The sequence below is a fragment of the Salvelinus fontinalis genome, chromosome 1 (assembly GCF_029448725.1).
Source record: "Salvelinus fontinalis isolate EN_2023a chromosome 1, ASM2944872v1, whole genome shotgun sequence".
In the NCBI taxonomy this organism is placed as follows: domain Eukaryota; kingdom Metazoa; phylum Chordata; class Actinopteri; order Salmoniformes; family Salmonidae; genus Salvelinus; species Salvelinus fontinalis.
The window spans coordinates 11,830,161-11,849,196 of NC_074665.1; the positions used below are offsets into that span (position 1 = coordinate 11,830,161).

The 19,036-nt window shown below is 46.8% G+C and overlaps 1 protein-coding gene across 1 annotated transcript in view; it reads right to left on the reverse strand.

Annotated features, from left to right (window-relative positions):
* Positions 1 to 19,036, reverse strand: part of LOC129815725 (growth arrest-specific protein 7-like) — a 144,495-nt gene that overhangs the window by 96,165 nt on the left and 29,294 nt on the right. The window contains exon 3 of the mRNA XM_055869834.1: positions 7,050 to 7,127. Within this exon, the coding sequence (XP_055725809.1) occupies positions 7,050 to 7,127 (78 nt within the window). The remainder of the gene's footprint in view (positions 1 to 7,049; positions 7,128 to 19,036) is intronic.

The following is a 19,036-nucleotide window of genomic DNA, read 5'->3' on the forward strand; positions in this document are numbered from 1 at the left end:
GAGGAGATGATACGGGTTTTTGATCGTTCAGTTTTTGGGAAGGAGGCTTCCAGGGCCCTGGCTTCCCTATGTCAAGGTGATCGATCCATAACGGATTACTCTATAGAGTTTCGCACTCTTGCTGCCTCCAGTGACTGGAACGAGCCGGCGTTGCTCGCTCGTTTTCTGGAGGGACTCCACGCTGAGGTTAAAGATGAGATTCTCTCCCGGGAGGTTCCTTCCAGCGTGGACTCTTTGATTGCACTCGCCATCCGCATAGAACGACGGGTAGATCTTCGTCACCGAGCTCGTGGAGGAGAGCTCGCGTTAACGGTGTTTCCCCTCTCCGCATCTCAACCATCTCCTCCCACCGGCTCAGAGACTGAGCCCATGCAGCTGGGAGGTATTCGCATCTCGACTAAGGAGAGGGAACGGAGAATCACCAACCGCCTTTGCCTCTATTGCGGTTCTGCTGGACATTTTGTTATTTCATGTCCAGTAAAAGCCAGAGCTCATCAGTAAGCGGAGGGCTACTGGTGAGCGCTACTACTCTGGTCTCTCCATCAAGATCCTGTACTACCTTGTTGGTCCATCTACGCTGGTCTGGTTCGGCTGCTTCCTGCAGTGCCTTGATAGACTCTGGGGCTGAGGGTTGTTTTATGGACGAAGCATGGGCTCGGAAGCATGACATTCCTCTCAGACAGTTAGGGAAGCCCACGCCCATGTTCGCCTTAGATGGTAGTCTTCTCCCCAGTATCAGATATGAGACACTACCTTTAACCCTCACTGTATCTGGTAACCACAGTGAGACCATTTCCTTTTTGATTTTTCGTTCACCTTTTACACCTGTTGTTTTGGGTCATCCCTGGCTAGTATGTCATAATCCTTCTATTAATTGGTCTAGTAATTCTATCCTATCCTGGAACGTTTCTTGTCATGTGAAGTGTTTAATGTCTGCTATCCCTCCTGTTTCTTCTGTCCCCTCTTCTCAGGAGGAACCTGGTGATTTGACAGGAGTGCCGGAGGAATATCATGATCTGCGCACGGTCTTCAGTCGGTCCAGAGCCAACTCCCTTCCTCCTCACCGGTCGTATGATTGTTGTATTGATCTCCTTCCGGGTACCACTCGGGGTAGACTATACTCTCTGTCGGCTCCCGAACGTAAGGCTCTCGAGGATTATCTGTCTGTTTCTCTCGACGCCGGTACCGTGGTGCCTTCTTCCTCTCCCGCCGGAGCAGGTTTTTTTTTTGTGCGCATCAGAGAGGGGGACGAGTGGAAAACGGCGTTTAACACTCCGTTAGGGCATTTTGAATACCGGGTTCTGCCGTTCGGTCTCGCTAATGCTCCAGCTGTCTTTCAGGCATTAGTTAATGATGTACTGAGAGACATGCTGAACATCTTTGTTTTCGTTTACCTTGACGATATCCTGATTTTTTTCACCGTCACTCGAGATTCATGTTCAGCACGTTCGACGTGTACTCCAGCGCCTTTTAGAGAATTGTCTCTACGTGAAGGCTGAGAAGTGCGTCTTTCATGTCTGTCACATTTCTCGGTTCTGTTATTTCCGCTGAAGGCATTCAGATGGATCCCGCTAAGGTCCAGGCTGTCAGCGATTGGCCCGTTCCTAAGTCACGTGTCGAGTTGCAGCGCTTTCTCGGTTTCGCTAATTTCTATCGGCGTTTCATTCGTAATTTCGGTCAAGTGGCTGCTCCTCTCACAGCTCTGACTTCTGTCAAGACGTGCTTTAAGTGGTCCGGTTCCGCCCAGGGAGCTTTTGATCTCCTCAAGAAGCGTTTTACATCCGCTCCTATCCTTGTTACTCCTGACGTCACTAAACAATTTATTGTCGAGGTTGACGCTTCAGAGGTGGGCGTGGGAGCCATTCTGTCCCAGCGCTTCCATTCTGACGATAAGGTCCATCCTTGCGCTTATTTTTCTCATCGCCTGTCGTCATCGGAACGCAACTATGATGTGGGTAACCGCGAACTGCTCGCCATCCGCTTAGCCCTAGGCGAATGGCGACAGTGGTTGGAGGGGGCGACCGTCCCTTTTGTCGTTTGGACTGACCATAAGAACCTTGAGTACATCCGTTCTGCCAAACGACTTAATGCACGTCAAGCTCGTTGGGCGTTGTTTTTCGCTCGTTTCGAGTTCGTGATTTCTTATCGCCCGGGAAATAAGAACACCAAGCCTGATGCCTTATCCCGTCTCTTTGGTTCTTCTGTGGCTTCTACCGACCCCGAGGGGATTCTCCCTGAGGGGCGTGTTGTCGGGTTGACTGTCTGGGGAATTGAGAGACAGGTAAAGCATGCACTCACTCACACTGCGTCACCGCGCGCTTGTCCTAGTAACCTTCTGTTCGTTCCTGTCTCTACTCGTCTGGCTGTTCTTCAGTGGGCTCACTCTGCCAAGTTAGCTGGCCACCCCGGCGTTCGGGGTACGCTTGCTTCTATTCGCCAGCGGTTTTGGTGGCCTACTCAGGAGCGTGACACGCGCCGTTTCGTGGCTGCTTGTTCGGACTGCGCGCAGACTAAGTCAGGTAACTCTCCTCCTGCCGGTCGTCTCAGACCGCTTCCCATTCCTTCTCGACCATGGTCTCACATCGCCTTAGACTTTATTACCGGTCTGCCTTCGTCTGCGGGGAAGACTGTGATTCTTACGGTTGTCGATAGGTTCTCTAAGGCGGCACATTTCATTCCCCTCGCTAAGCTTCCTTCCGCTAAGGAGACGGCACAAATCATCATTGAGAATGTGTTCAGAATTCATGGCCTCCCGTTAGACGCCGTTTCAGACAGAGGTCCGCAATTCACGTCACAGTTTTGGAGGGAGTTCTGTCGTTTGATTGGTGCTTCCGTCAGTCTCTCTTCCGGGTTTCATCCCCAGTCTAACGGTCAAGCAGAAAGGGCCAATCAGACGATTGGTCGCATATTACGCAGCCTTTCTTTTCGTAACCCTGCGTCTTGGGCAGAACAGCTCCCCTGGGCAGAATACGCTCACAACTCGCTTCCTTCGTCTGCTACCGGGCTATCTCCGTTTCAGAGTAGTCTTGGGTACCAGCCTCCTCTGTTCTCGTCCCAGCTCGCCGAGTCCAGCGTTCCCTCCGCTCAGGTTTTTGTCCAACGTTGTGAGCGCACCTGGAGGAGGGTCAGGTCTTCACTTTGCCGTTACAGGGCGCAGACTGTGAGAGCCGCCAATAAACGTAGGATTAAGAGTCCTAGGTATTGTCGCGGTCAGAGAGTGTGGCTTTCCACTCGTAACCTTCCCCTTACGACAGCTTCTCGCAAGTTGACTCCGCGGTTCATTGGTCCGTTCCGTGTCTCTCAGGTCGTCAATCCTGTCGCTGTGCGACTGCTTCTTCCGCGACATCTTCGTCGCATCCACCCTGTCTTCCATGTCTCCTGTGTCAAGCCTTTTCTTCGCGCCCCCGTTCGTCTTCCCTCCCCCGTCCTTGTCGAGGGCGCACCTATTTACAGGGTACAGAAGATCATGGACATGCGTTCTCGGGGACGTGGTCACCAGTACTTAGTGGATTGGGAGGGTTACGGTCCTGAGGAGAGGAGTTGGGTTCCATCTCGGGACGTGCTGGACCGTTCGTTGATTGATGATTTCCTCCGTTGCCGCCAGGGTTCCTCCTCGAGTGCGCCAGGAGGCGCTCGGTGAGTGGGGGGGTACTGTCATGTTTTGTCATTGATTATCATGTCTTGTCCCTGTGCTTCCCTTCTATTCGTTTCCCTCTGCTGGTCTTATTTGGTTCTTTCCCTCTTTCTATCCCTCTCTCTCCCCCTCCCTCTCTCCCTCTCTCGCTCTCACTCTCTTTCGTTCCGTCCCTGCTCCCAGCTGTTCCTCATTCTCCTAACTACCTCATTTACTCTTTCACACCTGTCCCCTATTTTGCCCTCTGATTAGAGTCCCTATTTCTCCCTCTGTTTTCCGCTTCTGTCCTTGTCGGATCCTTGTTTGATGTTTGCTGTTCTGTGTCCTTGTTCCGCCCTGTCGTGTTTTTGCCTTCTTCAGATGCTGCGTGTGAGCAGGTGTCACCTAAGATATATCCAGGAGTATCGTTTTTGTTTAAGACTGGAATAAAGACTCTATTTTTGTTAAGTCGCTTTTGGGTCCTCATTCACCAGCATAACAGTCAGATATACCTCATACTGGCAGATATACCTCATACTGGCAGATATACCTCATACTGGCAGATATACCTCATACTGGCAGATACTGTATACCTCATACTGACAGATATACCTCATACTGACAGATACTGTATACCTCATACTGGCAGATACTGTATACCTGATACTGGCAGATATACCTCATACGGACAGATATACCTCATACTGACAGATATACCTCATACTGACAGATATACCTCATACTGGCAGATATACCTCATACTGACAGATATACCTCATACTGGCAGATACTGTATACCTCATACTGGCAGATACTGTATACCTCATACTGACAGATATACCTCATACTGACAGATACCTCATACTGACAGATATACCTCATACTGACAGATATACCTCATACTGGCAGATACTGTATACCTCATACTGGCAGATATACCTTATACTGACAGATATACCTCATACTGGCAGATACTGTAATTCCATTACTCTCTTTCTTTCTATCTGTATCAGTATTCACTAAGGTGTTCCCCTGAGATTATCAATCTCTTTTTCAAGAGAAACCTGTCCGAGCAGTCAACTTGCTCATATGTTGTTGTTTTTATTGTATTTTTAAGAGCAGAGCACTGTACACCCAGACGACTCCAGATCGCAGATAAAATTAGCCACAGGAAGTGTGTGTGGTCAGAGGCCTCTGTGGAATTCTATGCATGTTGCCACACAGCGGTAGGCCTATACACAACCCTCAGGACACTGGCAAATGAGAAAGAGAAAGAGAGAGAGAAAGAGAGAGAGAAAGAGAAAGAGAGAGAGAGAAATAGAGAGAGAGAAAGCGAGAGAGAGAGAAAGAGAGAGAGAGAGAGAAAGAAAGAGAGAGAGAGAGAGAATAAACCTAATTTTTATAGGTTTATTTCACTTTTGTACATTATCTACTTCACTTGCTTTGGCAATGTTAACATATGTTTCCCATGCCAATAAAGCCCCTTGAATTGAATTGAATTGAGAGGAGAGAGAGAAAGAGAAGAGAGAGAGGAGTGAGGGAGGGAAAGTGGAGAGAAAGTGAAGAGTGAGAGAGAGAGAGGAGAGAGAGAGGAGAGAGCAAGGGGAGAGAGAGGAGAGAGAGGAGAGAGAGAGGAGAGTGAGAGCGAGTGAGTGAGAGAGAGAGAGAGAAATAAAATAATACCACCAAAATAATACCAAAATGTACGCTTGCTTTATCGAATTCCAAAAAGCATTTGATTCTATTTGGCATACAGGACTGTTCTACTAAGTTATTGAAAGTGGTGTAGGGGGTAAAACATGTGACATAATTAAATCAATGTATACTGACAATACTTGCAGCATTAAAATTGGCAAGAAACAAACAGAATTATTTAACCAGCGGCAGGGCCTTCGTCAGGGTTGCAATCTGAGCCCAGCACTCTTCAATATTTACATCAACGAATTGGCCACTATTCTAGAAAAATCCTCAGCCCCTGGTCTCCACAATTCAGAGGTTAAATGCCTACTCTTCGCAGATGACCTATGCCTGCTGTCACCCACAACACATGGCCTACAGCAGAGCTTGGACCTGCTAGAGCAGTACTGCCAGACCTGGGCCCTGGTAGTAAAACCCCAAAATACTAAAATAATGACTTTCCAGAGAAGATCCAAATCTCCGGGAATTAGACCAAAGTTCTCAATTGGTATAAAATATATAGTGTACTGCACACACTACAATTACTTAGGTTTAAAAATAAGCTCAACAGGACACCTTAATGAGGCAGTGAATGACTGAGAGAGAAAGCACGCAGGGCATTCCACGCCATTAAAAAACAAATTGAAATACCTATTAAAATTTGGCTAAAACTAATTGAATGTGTCATTGAAAGCACTTCATGGCAGCGAGGTGTGGGGTCCACTTGCAAAACAAGATTTCACCAAATGGGACAAACACCCCATTGAAACCCTGCATGCAGAGTTCTGTAAGATTCTCCTACATGTCCAGAGGAAAACTACAAACAATGCATGCAGGGCAGAGTTAGGCCAATATGACAATAAAAACTCAAAAAATAGCAATTACGTGTTTGGAAACATCTAAAATACAGTGACCCCCTCTCATATCATTACCAAGCCCTGCAATGCCAAGAGCTGAGCAAAGAAAAGAGTCCCCTCATCCAGCTGGTCCTGGGGCTGAGTTCACAAACCTGTTCTACTAACACACTGAAGCCTCAGGACCAGAACATCCAATCAATCAGAATAAAACAAATTACAACACAGTCAAAACAAAACGACATTGATTATTGGGAAACACAAGCACAAACACAAAGCAAAATGCAGTGCTATCTGGCCCTAAATCGACAGTACACCGTGGCTAACTATTTGACCATGGTTACTGATCAAAACCTTAGAAAAACCTTGACAAAGTACAGGCTCAGTGAGCACAGCCTTGCCATTGAGAAGGGTAGACACAGGAAAACCTGGCTCCCTGTAGAGAAAAGGCTGTGCACCACTGCACAACAGCAGAACCTGAGACAGAGCTGCATTTCCTGACAAAATGTCAAAAATATAAAGCAATTGGAGAATGTCATTTCCCCAACTTTTAAACACTTATTCAAGGTTTCAAATACCTCTCTGATGAGAGTAGGCTACCCGTCCTGTTGGGGGAGGACGCAGAGAGCTGTGGGTTGGAAGCGCACTACATTGCTGCCTGCCATAAGATGAGGGACAGTGTCTGACAGAGCAATCAACTTGCACATGTCCTCTACTGTATGCTTATTGTTGAATGTATGGTTATTTTGACCCTTGGTTATTGTTGTTACTGTTGTCCCGTTGACAATTTTGATTCTTGTTATTTTCATATTGTAAATATCCAGAGAGAGAGAGAGAGAGAGAGAGAGAGAGAGAGAGAGAGAGAGAGAGAGAGAGAGAGAGAGAGAGAGAGAGAACTTCAGTACCTGTAGGTAGTGAGTTCTTGTGTTTCAGAGGGGTGTTGGGTGTCCCAGGTACCCTGGAAGGTCTCTCCCATGTTGTCTCTGGAACCAGACAGGAACATGAAAGCCAATTGAACTTGTGTGGTCAGAAATACATGGACATAGAGAGAAATACAGTTTTGAAGTATTCAGCCACCTCGACTTCTTTCACATTTTCTTACACTACAGCCTTATTTTAAAATGAATTAAATAAAACTATTTCCTCAGCAATCCACACACAATACACAATAATGAAAAAGCAAAAACAGGTTTTTATACATTTTGCAAATACTTATAAATCCGTATGATGATTTACCCAATAAATTACTGGGAGTTTATATATGGAGTGTGTGACTGTCTTTATTTTTATAGTTTATTCGCCATTAGTTAACACCTCCACACAAAATAATTTTTCTGGGTGTGCGCCAGCTCATGTTTTCTATTCTGCTAATATACATTTTTAAAAATACAGAAATACCTTATTTACATAAGTATGCTATGAGACTTGAAATTGAGCTCAGGTGCATCCTGTTTCCATTGATCGTCCTTGAGATGTTTCTACAACTTGATCGGAGTCCACCTGAGGTCGAAGAAATTGTCCGTAGAGCTCCGAGACAGGATTGTGTCGAGGCACAGATCTGGTGAAGGGTACCAAAAACTTTCTGCAGCATTGAAGGTCCCCAGAACACAGTGGCCTCCATCAATCTTAAATGGAAGAAGTTTGGAACCACCAAGACTCTTCCTAGAGCTGGCCGCCCGGCCAAACTGAGCAATAGGGGGAGAAGGGCCTTGGTCAGGGAGGTGACCAAGAACCCGATGGTCACTCTGACAGAGCTCCAGAGTTCCTCTGTGAAGATGGTAGAACCTTCCAGAAGGACAACCATTGCTGCAGCACTCCACCAATCAGGCCTTTATGGTAGAGTGGCCAGACTGAACTCATTCCTCAGTAAAAGGCCCATGACAGCCCGCTTGGAGTTTGGTAAAAGGCACCTAAAGACTCTCATGAGAAACAAGATTCTCTGTTCTGATGAAACCAAGATTGAACTCCTTGGCCTGTATGCCAAGCGTCACATCTGGAGGAAACCTGGTACCATCCCTGCGGTGAAGCATGGTGGTGGCAGCATCATGCTGTGGGGATGTTTTTCAGCGGCAGGGACTGGGAAACTAGTCAAGATCGAGGCAAAGATGAACGGAGCAATGTACAGAGATCCTTGATGAAAACATGCTCCAGAGCGCTCAGGAACTCAGACTGGGGCAAAGGTTCACCTTCCAACAGGACAATGACCCTAAGCACACAGCCAAGACAATGCAGGAGTGGCTTTGGGACAAGGCTCTGAATGTCCTTGAGTGGCCCAGCAAGAGCCCGGACATCTCTGGAGAGACCTTAAAATACCCCGAACATCTCTGCAGAGACCTGAAAATAGCTGTGCAGCAACGCTCCCAATCCAACCTGACAAGCTTGTAGCGTCATACCCAAGAAGACTCAAGGCAATAATCGCTGCCAAAGGTGCTTCAACAAAGTACTGAGTAAAGGGTCTGATTTATGTAAATGTGATATTTCTAAAAACATGTTTTTGCTTTGTCATTATGGGGTATTGAGTAGATTGATGAGGGAAAAAAACGAATTGTAATACATTTTTGAATAAGGCTGATAACCAAACAAAATGTGTTTAAAGTCAAGGGGTCCGAATACTTTCCGAAGGCACATACTGTAGAATATCACCACCCTGGATTTGATTTCAGGTCCCAATTTAAAAAATATATATAATATTTCACCTTCATTTAACCAGGTAGGCCAGTTGAGAACAAGTTCTCATTTACAACTGCGACCTGGCCAAGATGAAGCAAAGCAGTGTGACACAAACAACACAGAGTTACACATAAACAAACGTAGAGGCAATAACATAATATAAAAATCTAACCAAGAGGGTTACATGAAACAAACACGTGTTCATATTAAGATCCATGTTAAGATGAATATGTTGACCGTTTCTGTCCAACCCAACCAAGAAATAACACTGCCTTCGTTACTGTATCAACTTCTTAGACAGAGATGTCAACCTGCTGTTTTCCAAAGGGACAATCAAAGACAACAAAGCAAAAACTGTTTTTATGTCTTTATTTCCTCTTACGGTGACAACCTGTTCATGGTCTTCAGCTCTATGTCCATGTTTGTTTTTCCGCTTTCTCCTCAAGTCCATGTGTTAAAAACACCAGGTGCACCACACATTGAGTAAATCCAATTATGTCTAGCTGTTTAACTTCACCAATAGACGCTGCCTCACTCTTTCAATTCGTGTATCCCCATTTCGCTCTTGCCGGAGGAAGCAAAAACAAGGAGAGAGAGAATGAAAAGATGATGAGAAGCACAATTGACACAGACCCTGACAGAGAGAGAGAACATCTCAGATTCACTTAACTCCAATATCCATATACACAATACACCATTTATCTCAATTACCCTTTAGTGTCACAAGAGCCTTTGAGACATAACAGCTTTCATTTCATTTGTGTCTTTGGCTCACACTGAGCTGTCTGCCTGAACTAAGCAGAGAGGGAAACGGAGCCAAAACCATCAGCTCAGATGACATGCATGGAGAGAGAGAGGGAGAGAGAGAGAGGGAAGAGAAAGAGAGAAACATTTGACAGACGGACTCCAAGGAGAGAGTCTGTCCCTTCAAATCTGATGTATCACATAATCACAAATGGTTTATTAAAAGGTGAGTTCTGCCCCTATTTCACTCTGCTAGCTTGTCAAAGAAAATCATTCCGATAACAGGAATCGGGTATTAATGGAGAGACATACAGTATAGCCAGATTAGCTCTGTCAATGTATCCTCCTCTTAGGAGCTACAGCAGTCCCAATGTCATCCTGAGAAGTCTCTCTCAGTCTCATTACGCTATCATAATGATACACCAAGACAGCATTCAATCAAATCTCGACTACAATCTCGATAACTGTCATGATGCTATTAAAAAACATTGTAGTCGAGATTTGATTGAATCATTCTGAATCATTCTGTTGATGATTTTTAATAGCATCATGACAGTTATAGAGATTGTAGTCGAGATTTGATTGAATGATTCCGAATCATTCTCTAGGGGCTGCCCTAGATTGGATAGGGGCTGCCCTAAAGTGGTGGATCTGGGCTGCCCTAGAGTGGTGGATCGGGGCTGCCCTAGAGTGGTGGATCGGGGCTGCCCTAGAGTGGTGGATCGGGGCTGCCCTAGAGTGGTGGATCGGGGATAACCTAGAGTGGTGGATCGGGGCTGCCCTAGAGTGGTGGATCGGGGCTGCCCTAGAGTGGTGGATCGGGGCTGCCCTAGAGTGGTGGATCGGGGCTGCCCTAGAGTGGTGGATCGGGGCTGCCCTAGAGTGGTGGATCGGGGCTGCCCTAGAGTGGTGGATTGGGGCTAACCTAGAGTTGTGGATCGGGGCTGCCCTAGAGTGGTGGATCGGGGCTGCCCTAGAGTTGTGGATCGGGGCTGCCCTAGAGTTGTGGATCGGGGCTGCCCTAGAGTGGTGGATCGGGGCTGCCCTAGAGTTGTGGATCGGGGCTAACCTAGAGTGTTGGATCGGGGCTGCCCTAGAGTGGATAGGGGCTGCCCTAGAGTGGTGGATCGGGGCTGCCCTAGAGTGGATAGGGGCTGCCCTAGAGTGGTGGATCGGGGCTGCCCTAGAGTGGTGGATCGGGGCTGCTCTAGAGTGGATAGGGGCTGCCCTAGAGTGGTGGATCGGGGCTAACCTAGAGTGTTGGATCGGGGCTGCTCTAGAGTGTTGGATCGGGGATAACCTAGAGTGGTGGATCGGGGCTAACCTAGAGTGGTGGATCGGGGCTAACCTAGAGTGGTGGATCGGGGATAACCTAGAGTGGTGGATCGGGGATAACCTAGAGTGGTGGATCGGGGATAACCTAGAGTGGTGGATCGGGGATAACCTAGAGTGGTGGATCGGGGATAACCTAGAGTGGTGGATCGGGGCTAACCTAGAGTGGTGGATCGGGGATAACCTAGAGTGGTGGATCGGGGATAACCTAGAGTGGTGGATCGGGGCTGCCCTAGAGTGTTGGATCGGGGATAACCTAGAGTGGTGGATCGGGGCTAACCTAGAGTGGTGGATCGGGGATAACCTAGAGTGGTGGATCGGGGATAACCTAGAGTGGTGGATCGGGGCTAACCTAGAGTGGTGGATCGGGGATAACCTAGAGTGGTGGATCGGGGATAACCTAGAGTGGTGGATCGGGGCTGCCCTAGAGTGTTGGATCGGGGATAACCTAGAGTGGTGGATCGGGGCTAACCTAGAGTGGATAGGGGCTGCCCTAGAGTTGATAGGGGCTGCCCTAGAGTGGTGTTTATGAGATGAGGATTGAGTGGTTTCTCTCACTAAAACATCTGAAAAGTTCAAACTAATATGACCCCATTTTGAAAAACTTAGACTCTCACGAACAGGCACGTGTCGTCTGTTTTGACTCGAAGGACTCATTAGAAGGTAAGGTTGGCAACGTCCCAACTATGCAAAAAAAACTGGGCAGTAAAATGAATGCGGGTGAATGTTTTTTTTCTTCTACATACAGTAGAATATTATACACAAGTATTGCATTGTGATCGTCCCAGGTGACGATGTACAGTATATCTCTCAGATACATTTCAGACACTTCAAACCATACGTCCTTTTGATATAATTTTGTCATATCTTATTTGCCATGTATTTGTGAGATATTCTGATGCCAAATTCAATGTTTCATCAAATCATTTGTAAAACCCGTTTTTATACCTACAGGGGTCCTAAAATACAAAATCAAATAGCTTTATGGTCTATGTTATTACTATCTTAAAATATTTCCATATGTTAGGTTAGTAGATAGCCTATCATACAAATACTGCTAAGACTCTGCGACTTTAAGGGACATTGGCAAATTAGCATGAGGAAAGTGTGTCAATGAGCAAAGTTAAATATGGGTTTACATTCTATTTTGATAGCAGGTCTCTGTGACCTTAGAGTTTCAATTATGTTGAAAAGTAGTACATTTCATGTGCATGCCTCCTTTAATTAGAAAATGAACAGGAAAGTAATGTTTCAATGTTTTAATTACGTTGAAAATTTGTTAATTTTATGTGCAGGCCTAGGGGCATTACCCTTTCATCAGACAATAAAAAGGAAATTAATTTAATTACAGTGGATAATGTTCTGAAAAGTCAAAAGAAACATCTCTATTAACTATCAGAATTACAACAGTAATTTTTACATCAAAAGGGTTGGTTACTAAGCAACTGGTACCTGGAAATGCAGATTGGAGAGATTCTCTCCTTGACATGAAGTGGGCTTTGGCTCTACACACATCCTCCAATGGGTTTTACTTGTTAACAGTTCAGGCCTAATTCCAGGATAGCTGAGACAACGGTTGAATACATAAGACGACACTTGTATAAACGTACAGTACCAGCTGGTCCATTGCTGTATGATGTCAGGGAGTCAAGCCTATGTGATAGTGTGACTGTTCCTTCCACAGACTATATATATCTATGGTTCAATATATGGGTTCTATATACAGTTGAAGTCGGAAGTTTACATACATCTTTGCCAAATACATTTAAACTCAGTTTTTCACAATTCCTGTCATTTAATCCTTGTACAAATTCCCTGTCTTAGGTCAGTTAGGATCACCACTTTATTTTAAGAATGTGAAATGTCAGAATAATAGTAGAGAGAATGATTTATTTCAGCACTTTTCTTTCTTTCATCACATTCCCAGTGGGTCAGAAGTTTACATACACTCAATTAGTATTTGGTAGCATTGCCTTTCAATTGTTTAACTTGGGTCAAACGTTTCGGGGAGCCTTCCACAAGCTTCCCACAATAAGTTGGGTGAATCTTGGCCCATTCCTCCTGACAGAGCTGGTGTCACTGAGTCAGGTTTGTAGGCCTCCTTGCTCACACACGCTTTTTCAGTTCTGCCCAAAAATGTCCTATGGGATTGAGGTCAGGGCTTTGGGATGGCCACTCCATTACCTTGACTTTGTGGTTCTTAAGCCATTTTGCCACAACTTTGGAAGTATGCTTGGGGTCATTGTCCATTTGCAGGACCCATTTGTGACCAAGCTTTAACTTCCTGACTGATGTCTTGAGATGTTGCTTCATATATTTTGTGAAATGCACCAGTCCCTCCTGCAGCAAAGCACCCCCACAACATGATGCTACCACCCCCGTGCTTCTTGGTTGGGATGGTGATCTTTGGCTTAGAAGCCTCCCCCTTTTTCCTCCGAACATAATGATGGTCATTATGGCCAAACAGTTATATTTTTGTTTCATCAGACCAGAGGACATTTCTCCAAAAAGTACAATCTTTGTCCCCATGTGCATTTGCAAACCGTAGTCTGGCTTTTTTATGGCAGTTTTGGAGCAGTGGCTTCTTCCTTGCTGAGCGGCCTTTCAGGTTATGTTGATATAGGACTCGTTTTACTGTGGATATAGATACTTTTGTACCTGTTTCCTCCAGCATCTTCACAAGGTCCTTTGCTGTTGTTCTGAGATTGATTTGCACTTTTCGCACCAAAGTACATTCATCTCTAGGAGACAGAACACGTCTCCTTCCTGAGCAGTATGATGGCTGCGTGGTCCCATGGTGTTTATACTTGCGTACCATTGTTTGTACAGATGAACGTGGTACCTTCAGGAATTTGGAAATTGCATGTGAATTAAAAAAGCTTGTTGAGGAGAGAGGTCGTGCTAATAGGTGGGCCACAAACAGACAGATAACGGCACAGTACAACTGTGGTGTGCAGAACGGCATCTCGGGACGCACAACTCGTCGATCCTTGTCACGGATTGGCTATTGAAGCAGACGACCACACCAGGTTGCACTCCTATCAACTAAAAACAAGAAGAAGCTGCTCCAGTGGGCACGTGATCACCAACACTGGACAACTGAGGAGACTAAAAACATTGACTGGTCTGGGGAATCCCGGCTCCTGTTGCGTCATACTACCTGGTGTCAACGGTACAGGCTGGTGGCATTGGTCTAATGGTGTGGGGAATGTTTTCCTGGCACACGTTAGGTCCCTTGATACCAACTGAGCTGTGAACTTTTCCGACAACTTGTAGAATCCACACCCCGAAGAATGCAGGCTGTTCTGGAGGCAAAATATGGGTGTACCTAATAAACTATATCACTATTCCTAACACACCTCATCACCTCTTCCCAAAAAGGAAAAGGAAATGGCATCTAACCCTACAGTATATACAGTATATTCTACTATCCCCATCCCACTACTTTGGCCCCAACAGATTCTACACCAGGCCGTCGGCTGGGAGGCTGGAACCCCTCCTCTCAAAACCCCCTGTAGTTCTTCTGCACTAAAATCTCTGATACCCCAAAAACGTATCTGCAGCCCCTCCTACCAATTCAATCTTCTGGGATTTCCTTTCGATCTGTGCGGTACAAACGCCTAGAAGCCAACCTTACTAAAGCACAAACTGTTCAGGTCACTCTGTACAGGCTTACTACTCACAGGGATCTTCTCAGGCTCCCTCACCCTTAGTCCACCATCCTCTACTTTCCTCACTGTCTCAGCATGACACTTCCTGGACTGCTCTCACCATGGAAACTTCAACCTGTCTCACTGTCTCAGCATGACACTTCCTGCACTGCTCTCACCATGGAAACGTCAACCTGTCTCACTGTCTCAGCAAGACACTTCCTGCACCGCTCTCACCATGGAAACATCAACCTGTCTCACTGTCTCAGCAAGACACTTCCTGCACTGCTCTCACTATGGAAACGTCAACCTGTCTCACTGTCTCAGCATGACACTTCCTGCACTGCTCTCACCATGGAAACTTCAACCTGTCTCACTGTCTCAGCAAGACACACCCTGCACTGCTCTCACCATGGAAACTTCAACCTGTCTCACTGTCTCAGCAAGACACACCCTGCACTGCTCTCACCATGGAAACTTCAACCTGTCTCACTGTCTCAGCAAGACACACCCTGCACTGCTCTCACCATGGAAATTTCAACCTGTCTCACTCGCACAGGACAGTTTTGATCCAACATGGCCACCGCCACAATTGAAACACTCTACTTTTTCCCCTGAAACGACACAATATTTTGTCCCATGCCCTCCTGCAAACTTCTCACACCTCAGAATCTCCCTCCTTTATACTGCTGCAACATGACAAATAAAATGAGCACCTGAAACACTGTAGTGGGTTCGGAACAAAAGCTCTCACGGGGTAACTTATGTACCCTAGCATGACATTATCCCACAAACACTCTACATCACAACTCAGAAGGACAGACACGGTTTCCTCAGACTCACACCCGCCACCGGGTCTGCGGTGCACCAAACGGCGCGTATCACAGACACCCGGGATCCACAACTTCAGTTGATCCACCTTAACCCGGCCCCAGTTACCACTCCTTCCAGCGGGCTCTCTGCCCCAGAGAGCAAAGCAGGAGACCCCTTTTGTCCAGAGACTCGAAAACGCGCAGCTCTCGCTCCCTCTGACCAGGGAGGACGCTCCACCTCTGACTAGGGAGAGGACGCTTCACCTCTGACTAGGGAGAGGACGCTCCACCTCTGACTAGGGAGAGGACGCTCCACCTCTGACTCGGGAGAGGACGCTCCACCTCTGACTCGGGAGAGGACGCTCCACCTCTGACTAGGGAGAGGACGCTCCACCTCTGACCAGGGAGAGGACGCTCCACCTCTGACTAGGGAGAGGACGCTCCACCTCTGACCAGGGAGAGGACGCTCCACCTCCGACTAGGGAGAGGACGCTCCACCTCTGACTAGGGAGAGGACGCTCCACCTCTGACTAGGGAGAGGACGCTCCACCTCTGACTAGGGAGAGGACGCGCCACCTCTGACCAGGGAGAGGACGCTCCACCTCTGACCAGGGAGAGGACGCTCCACCTCTGACCAGGGAGAGGACGCTCCACCTCTGACTAGGGAGAGGACGCTCCACCTCTGACTAGGGAGAGGACGCTCCACCTCTGACCAGGGAGAGGACGCTCCACCTCTGACTAGGGAGAGGACGCTCCACCTCTGACCAGGGAGAGGACGCTCCACCTCTGACTAGGGAGAGGACGCTCCACCTCTGACTAGGGAGAGGACGCTCCACCTCTGACCAGGGAGAGGACGCTCCACCTCTGACTCGGGAAAGGACGCTCCACCTCTGACCAGGGAGAGGGCGCTCCACCTCTGGATACGCTGAACGAATTGACAGAACCCAACTCCTTTTACCCAGGCTGATACCACAAACGGATTGGCCAAAAGACATCTTTCTCCAGGAATCATTCTCCCACTGGGTCAGAATCAGCTTCTTTCTCCTCACTTTTGTCAGGATCAATTTCAAGTTCACTTCCTGCCTTCAGGTGTGTAACATGCATTACGGCTTGCATAACGCAGTGAGTTCGGGTATGCACCTTGCTTCTTCTCGCCATCCTCCCTCTTCCTCACCCTGTCCTCGGACATGATGAATTCCATCTCTCAGAATCGAACTGCCTTCTGCTGCCTTTCTCCCTCCTTCGCTTGCTCATCCACACATCGTTCCGGAACAACTTTAAAAAATGTTCCACAAGAGTTTTGTTCCTCAGTCAAGTTTTCAACTATAAAATGTAGGCTGCTGATGAGGCTGATGAGGCTGCTCATAATAATGTCTGGAACGGAGTGAGTGGAATGGTATCAAACTCATGGAAACCAAGTGTTTTATGTATTCAATACCATTGAATTTGGTACACCACACCACACCACACCACACCACACCACACCACACCACACCACACCACACCACACCACACCATTAAGGTACATAGTTCCACCAACCTCCTATGATGTAATATCATAACACAACACATTAGATAAACTGGAAGGACACTCTCACTCACGGTTGCACAAAAGGAGCTGTGTAAACCACACCCCAAAAATATTCAAATGAGCCTCCTCCCCTACATTTTGTACTATCTCTTATTATCTCTTAAAGAGCTCCAAGGGTTCTTTGAATCATTATGGTTCCACATAGAACCATAACCCTTCCCAAAGAACCCTTGGGGAACCCTTATTTTGTTGTGTAGCCTGGAGGCTCTGGTAACTCCATACAGCTCACAAGAAGGAAGGACAAAGCATCAGTCAGATACTAGCCACATTGAACTATGCACAAAGCAGTGTCACTGTAACCTATGCAGAGTATACATAGACATGTATAAACAGTCTAAGAGACATTTTGAAAGAACCCACACAAACAGTTAGTGTAAATAGGTGTGTAGTGACCTGTAGTGAGACGGCAGGCTGTGGTTTTGTGGTTGAGGATGTTTATCAAGCTTCCCCCCTGGACAGAGAGAGGGCGATGCCCATTGAGAATATGAGGAAACCACAACTGCGTCCCCATACTGTTCCGTACAGAAATACAGGAAGGAAACCTCTAAGAAACAAGCCATAACCATAACAACGCTCGCTCTCCCACGCATGACGGTCCTCTGGTTACTATGGGAACGCACATTTATAACACACATGGCCGTAGATGCATGTGCGCGATGTGCACACACACACACACAAACACACACCTACACACACCTACACACACACACACATAATCACACACACACACACACACACACACACACACACACACACACACACACACACACACACACACAACCACACAACCACACACACACACACACACACACACACACACACACACACACACACACACACACACACACATACACACATCAGTATCTAATCTAACTGAACTTTAACTTAGAGAGGGAGGTTGAAATAGCTGAGATCCTATAAATAACAGATTGTTTCAGTAAAATGTTATCAGATAGGTGGAGACTGCTAGGAGAAGAGCCAGTTACAGCTACTCTGCTGATGAACTCTGTGTGTGTGTGTGTGTGTGTGTGTGTGTGTGTGTGTGTGTGTGTGTGTGTGTGTGTGTGTGTGTGTGTGTGTGTGTGTGTGTGTGTGTGTGTGTGTGTGTGTGTGTGTGTGTGTGTGTATGTGTGGTTGTGTGTGTGTGGTTGTGTGTGTGTGTGTGTGTGTGTGTGTGTGTGTGTGTGTGTGTGTGTGTGTGTGTGTGTGTGTGTGTGTGTGTGTGTGTGGTTGTGTGTGTGTGTGTGTGTGTGTGTGTGTGGTTGTGTGTGTGTGTGTGGTTGTGTGTGTGTGTGCGTGTTTGTGTGTGTGTGTGCGTGGTTGTGTGTGCGTGGCTGTGTGTGTGTGTGTGTGTGTGTGTGTGTGTGTGTGTGTGTGTGTGTGTGTGTGTGTGTGTGTGTGTGTGTGTGTGTGTGGTTGTGTGTGTGGTTGTGTGGTTGTGTGTGTGTGTGTGTGTGGTTGTGTGGTTGTGTGGTTGTGTGTGTGTGTGTGGTTGTGTGTGTGTGGTTGTGTGTGTGTGTGGTTGTGTGTGTGTGTGGTTGTGTGTGGTTGTGTGTGTGTGGTTGTGTGTGTGTGGTTGTGTGTGTGTGGTTGCGTGCGTGTGTGTGTGTGTGTGTGTGTGTGTGTGTGTGTGTGTGTGTGTGTGTGTGTGTGTGTGTGTGTGTGTGTGTGTGTGTGTGGTTGTGTGGTTGTGTGTGTGTTTATGGACTGTGCATTTATCTTGCTTCATTTTTCCAATTACATGAGGAAAGAACAGGAAATAAGGCCTGGTGATTGTCTATGCCCCTCAGAGGCTGGTTTCACATGACCACAACTACAATAATAATTTACATTTTTCAGCTGGAAGACCGTTAATGCTGTGTCTATTTCTGTGCAAAGTTATGAAAAATGAAGCATTCCCGAAATTTGACAGAAAATAAACGCTGTCATCTGTCATCTCTATAATATCACCCTCATCTCTCTATAATATCACCCTACTCTCATCTCTCTATAATATCACCCTACTCTCATCTCTCTATAATATCACCCTACTCTCATCTCTCTATAATATCACCCTCATCTCTCTATAATATCACCCTCATCTCTCTATAATA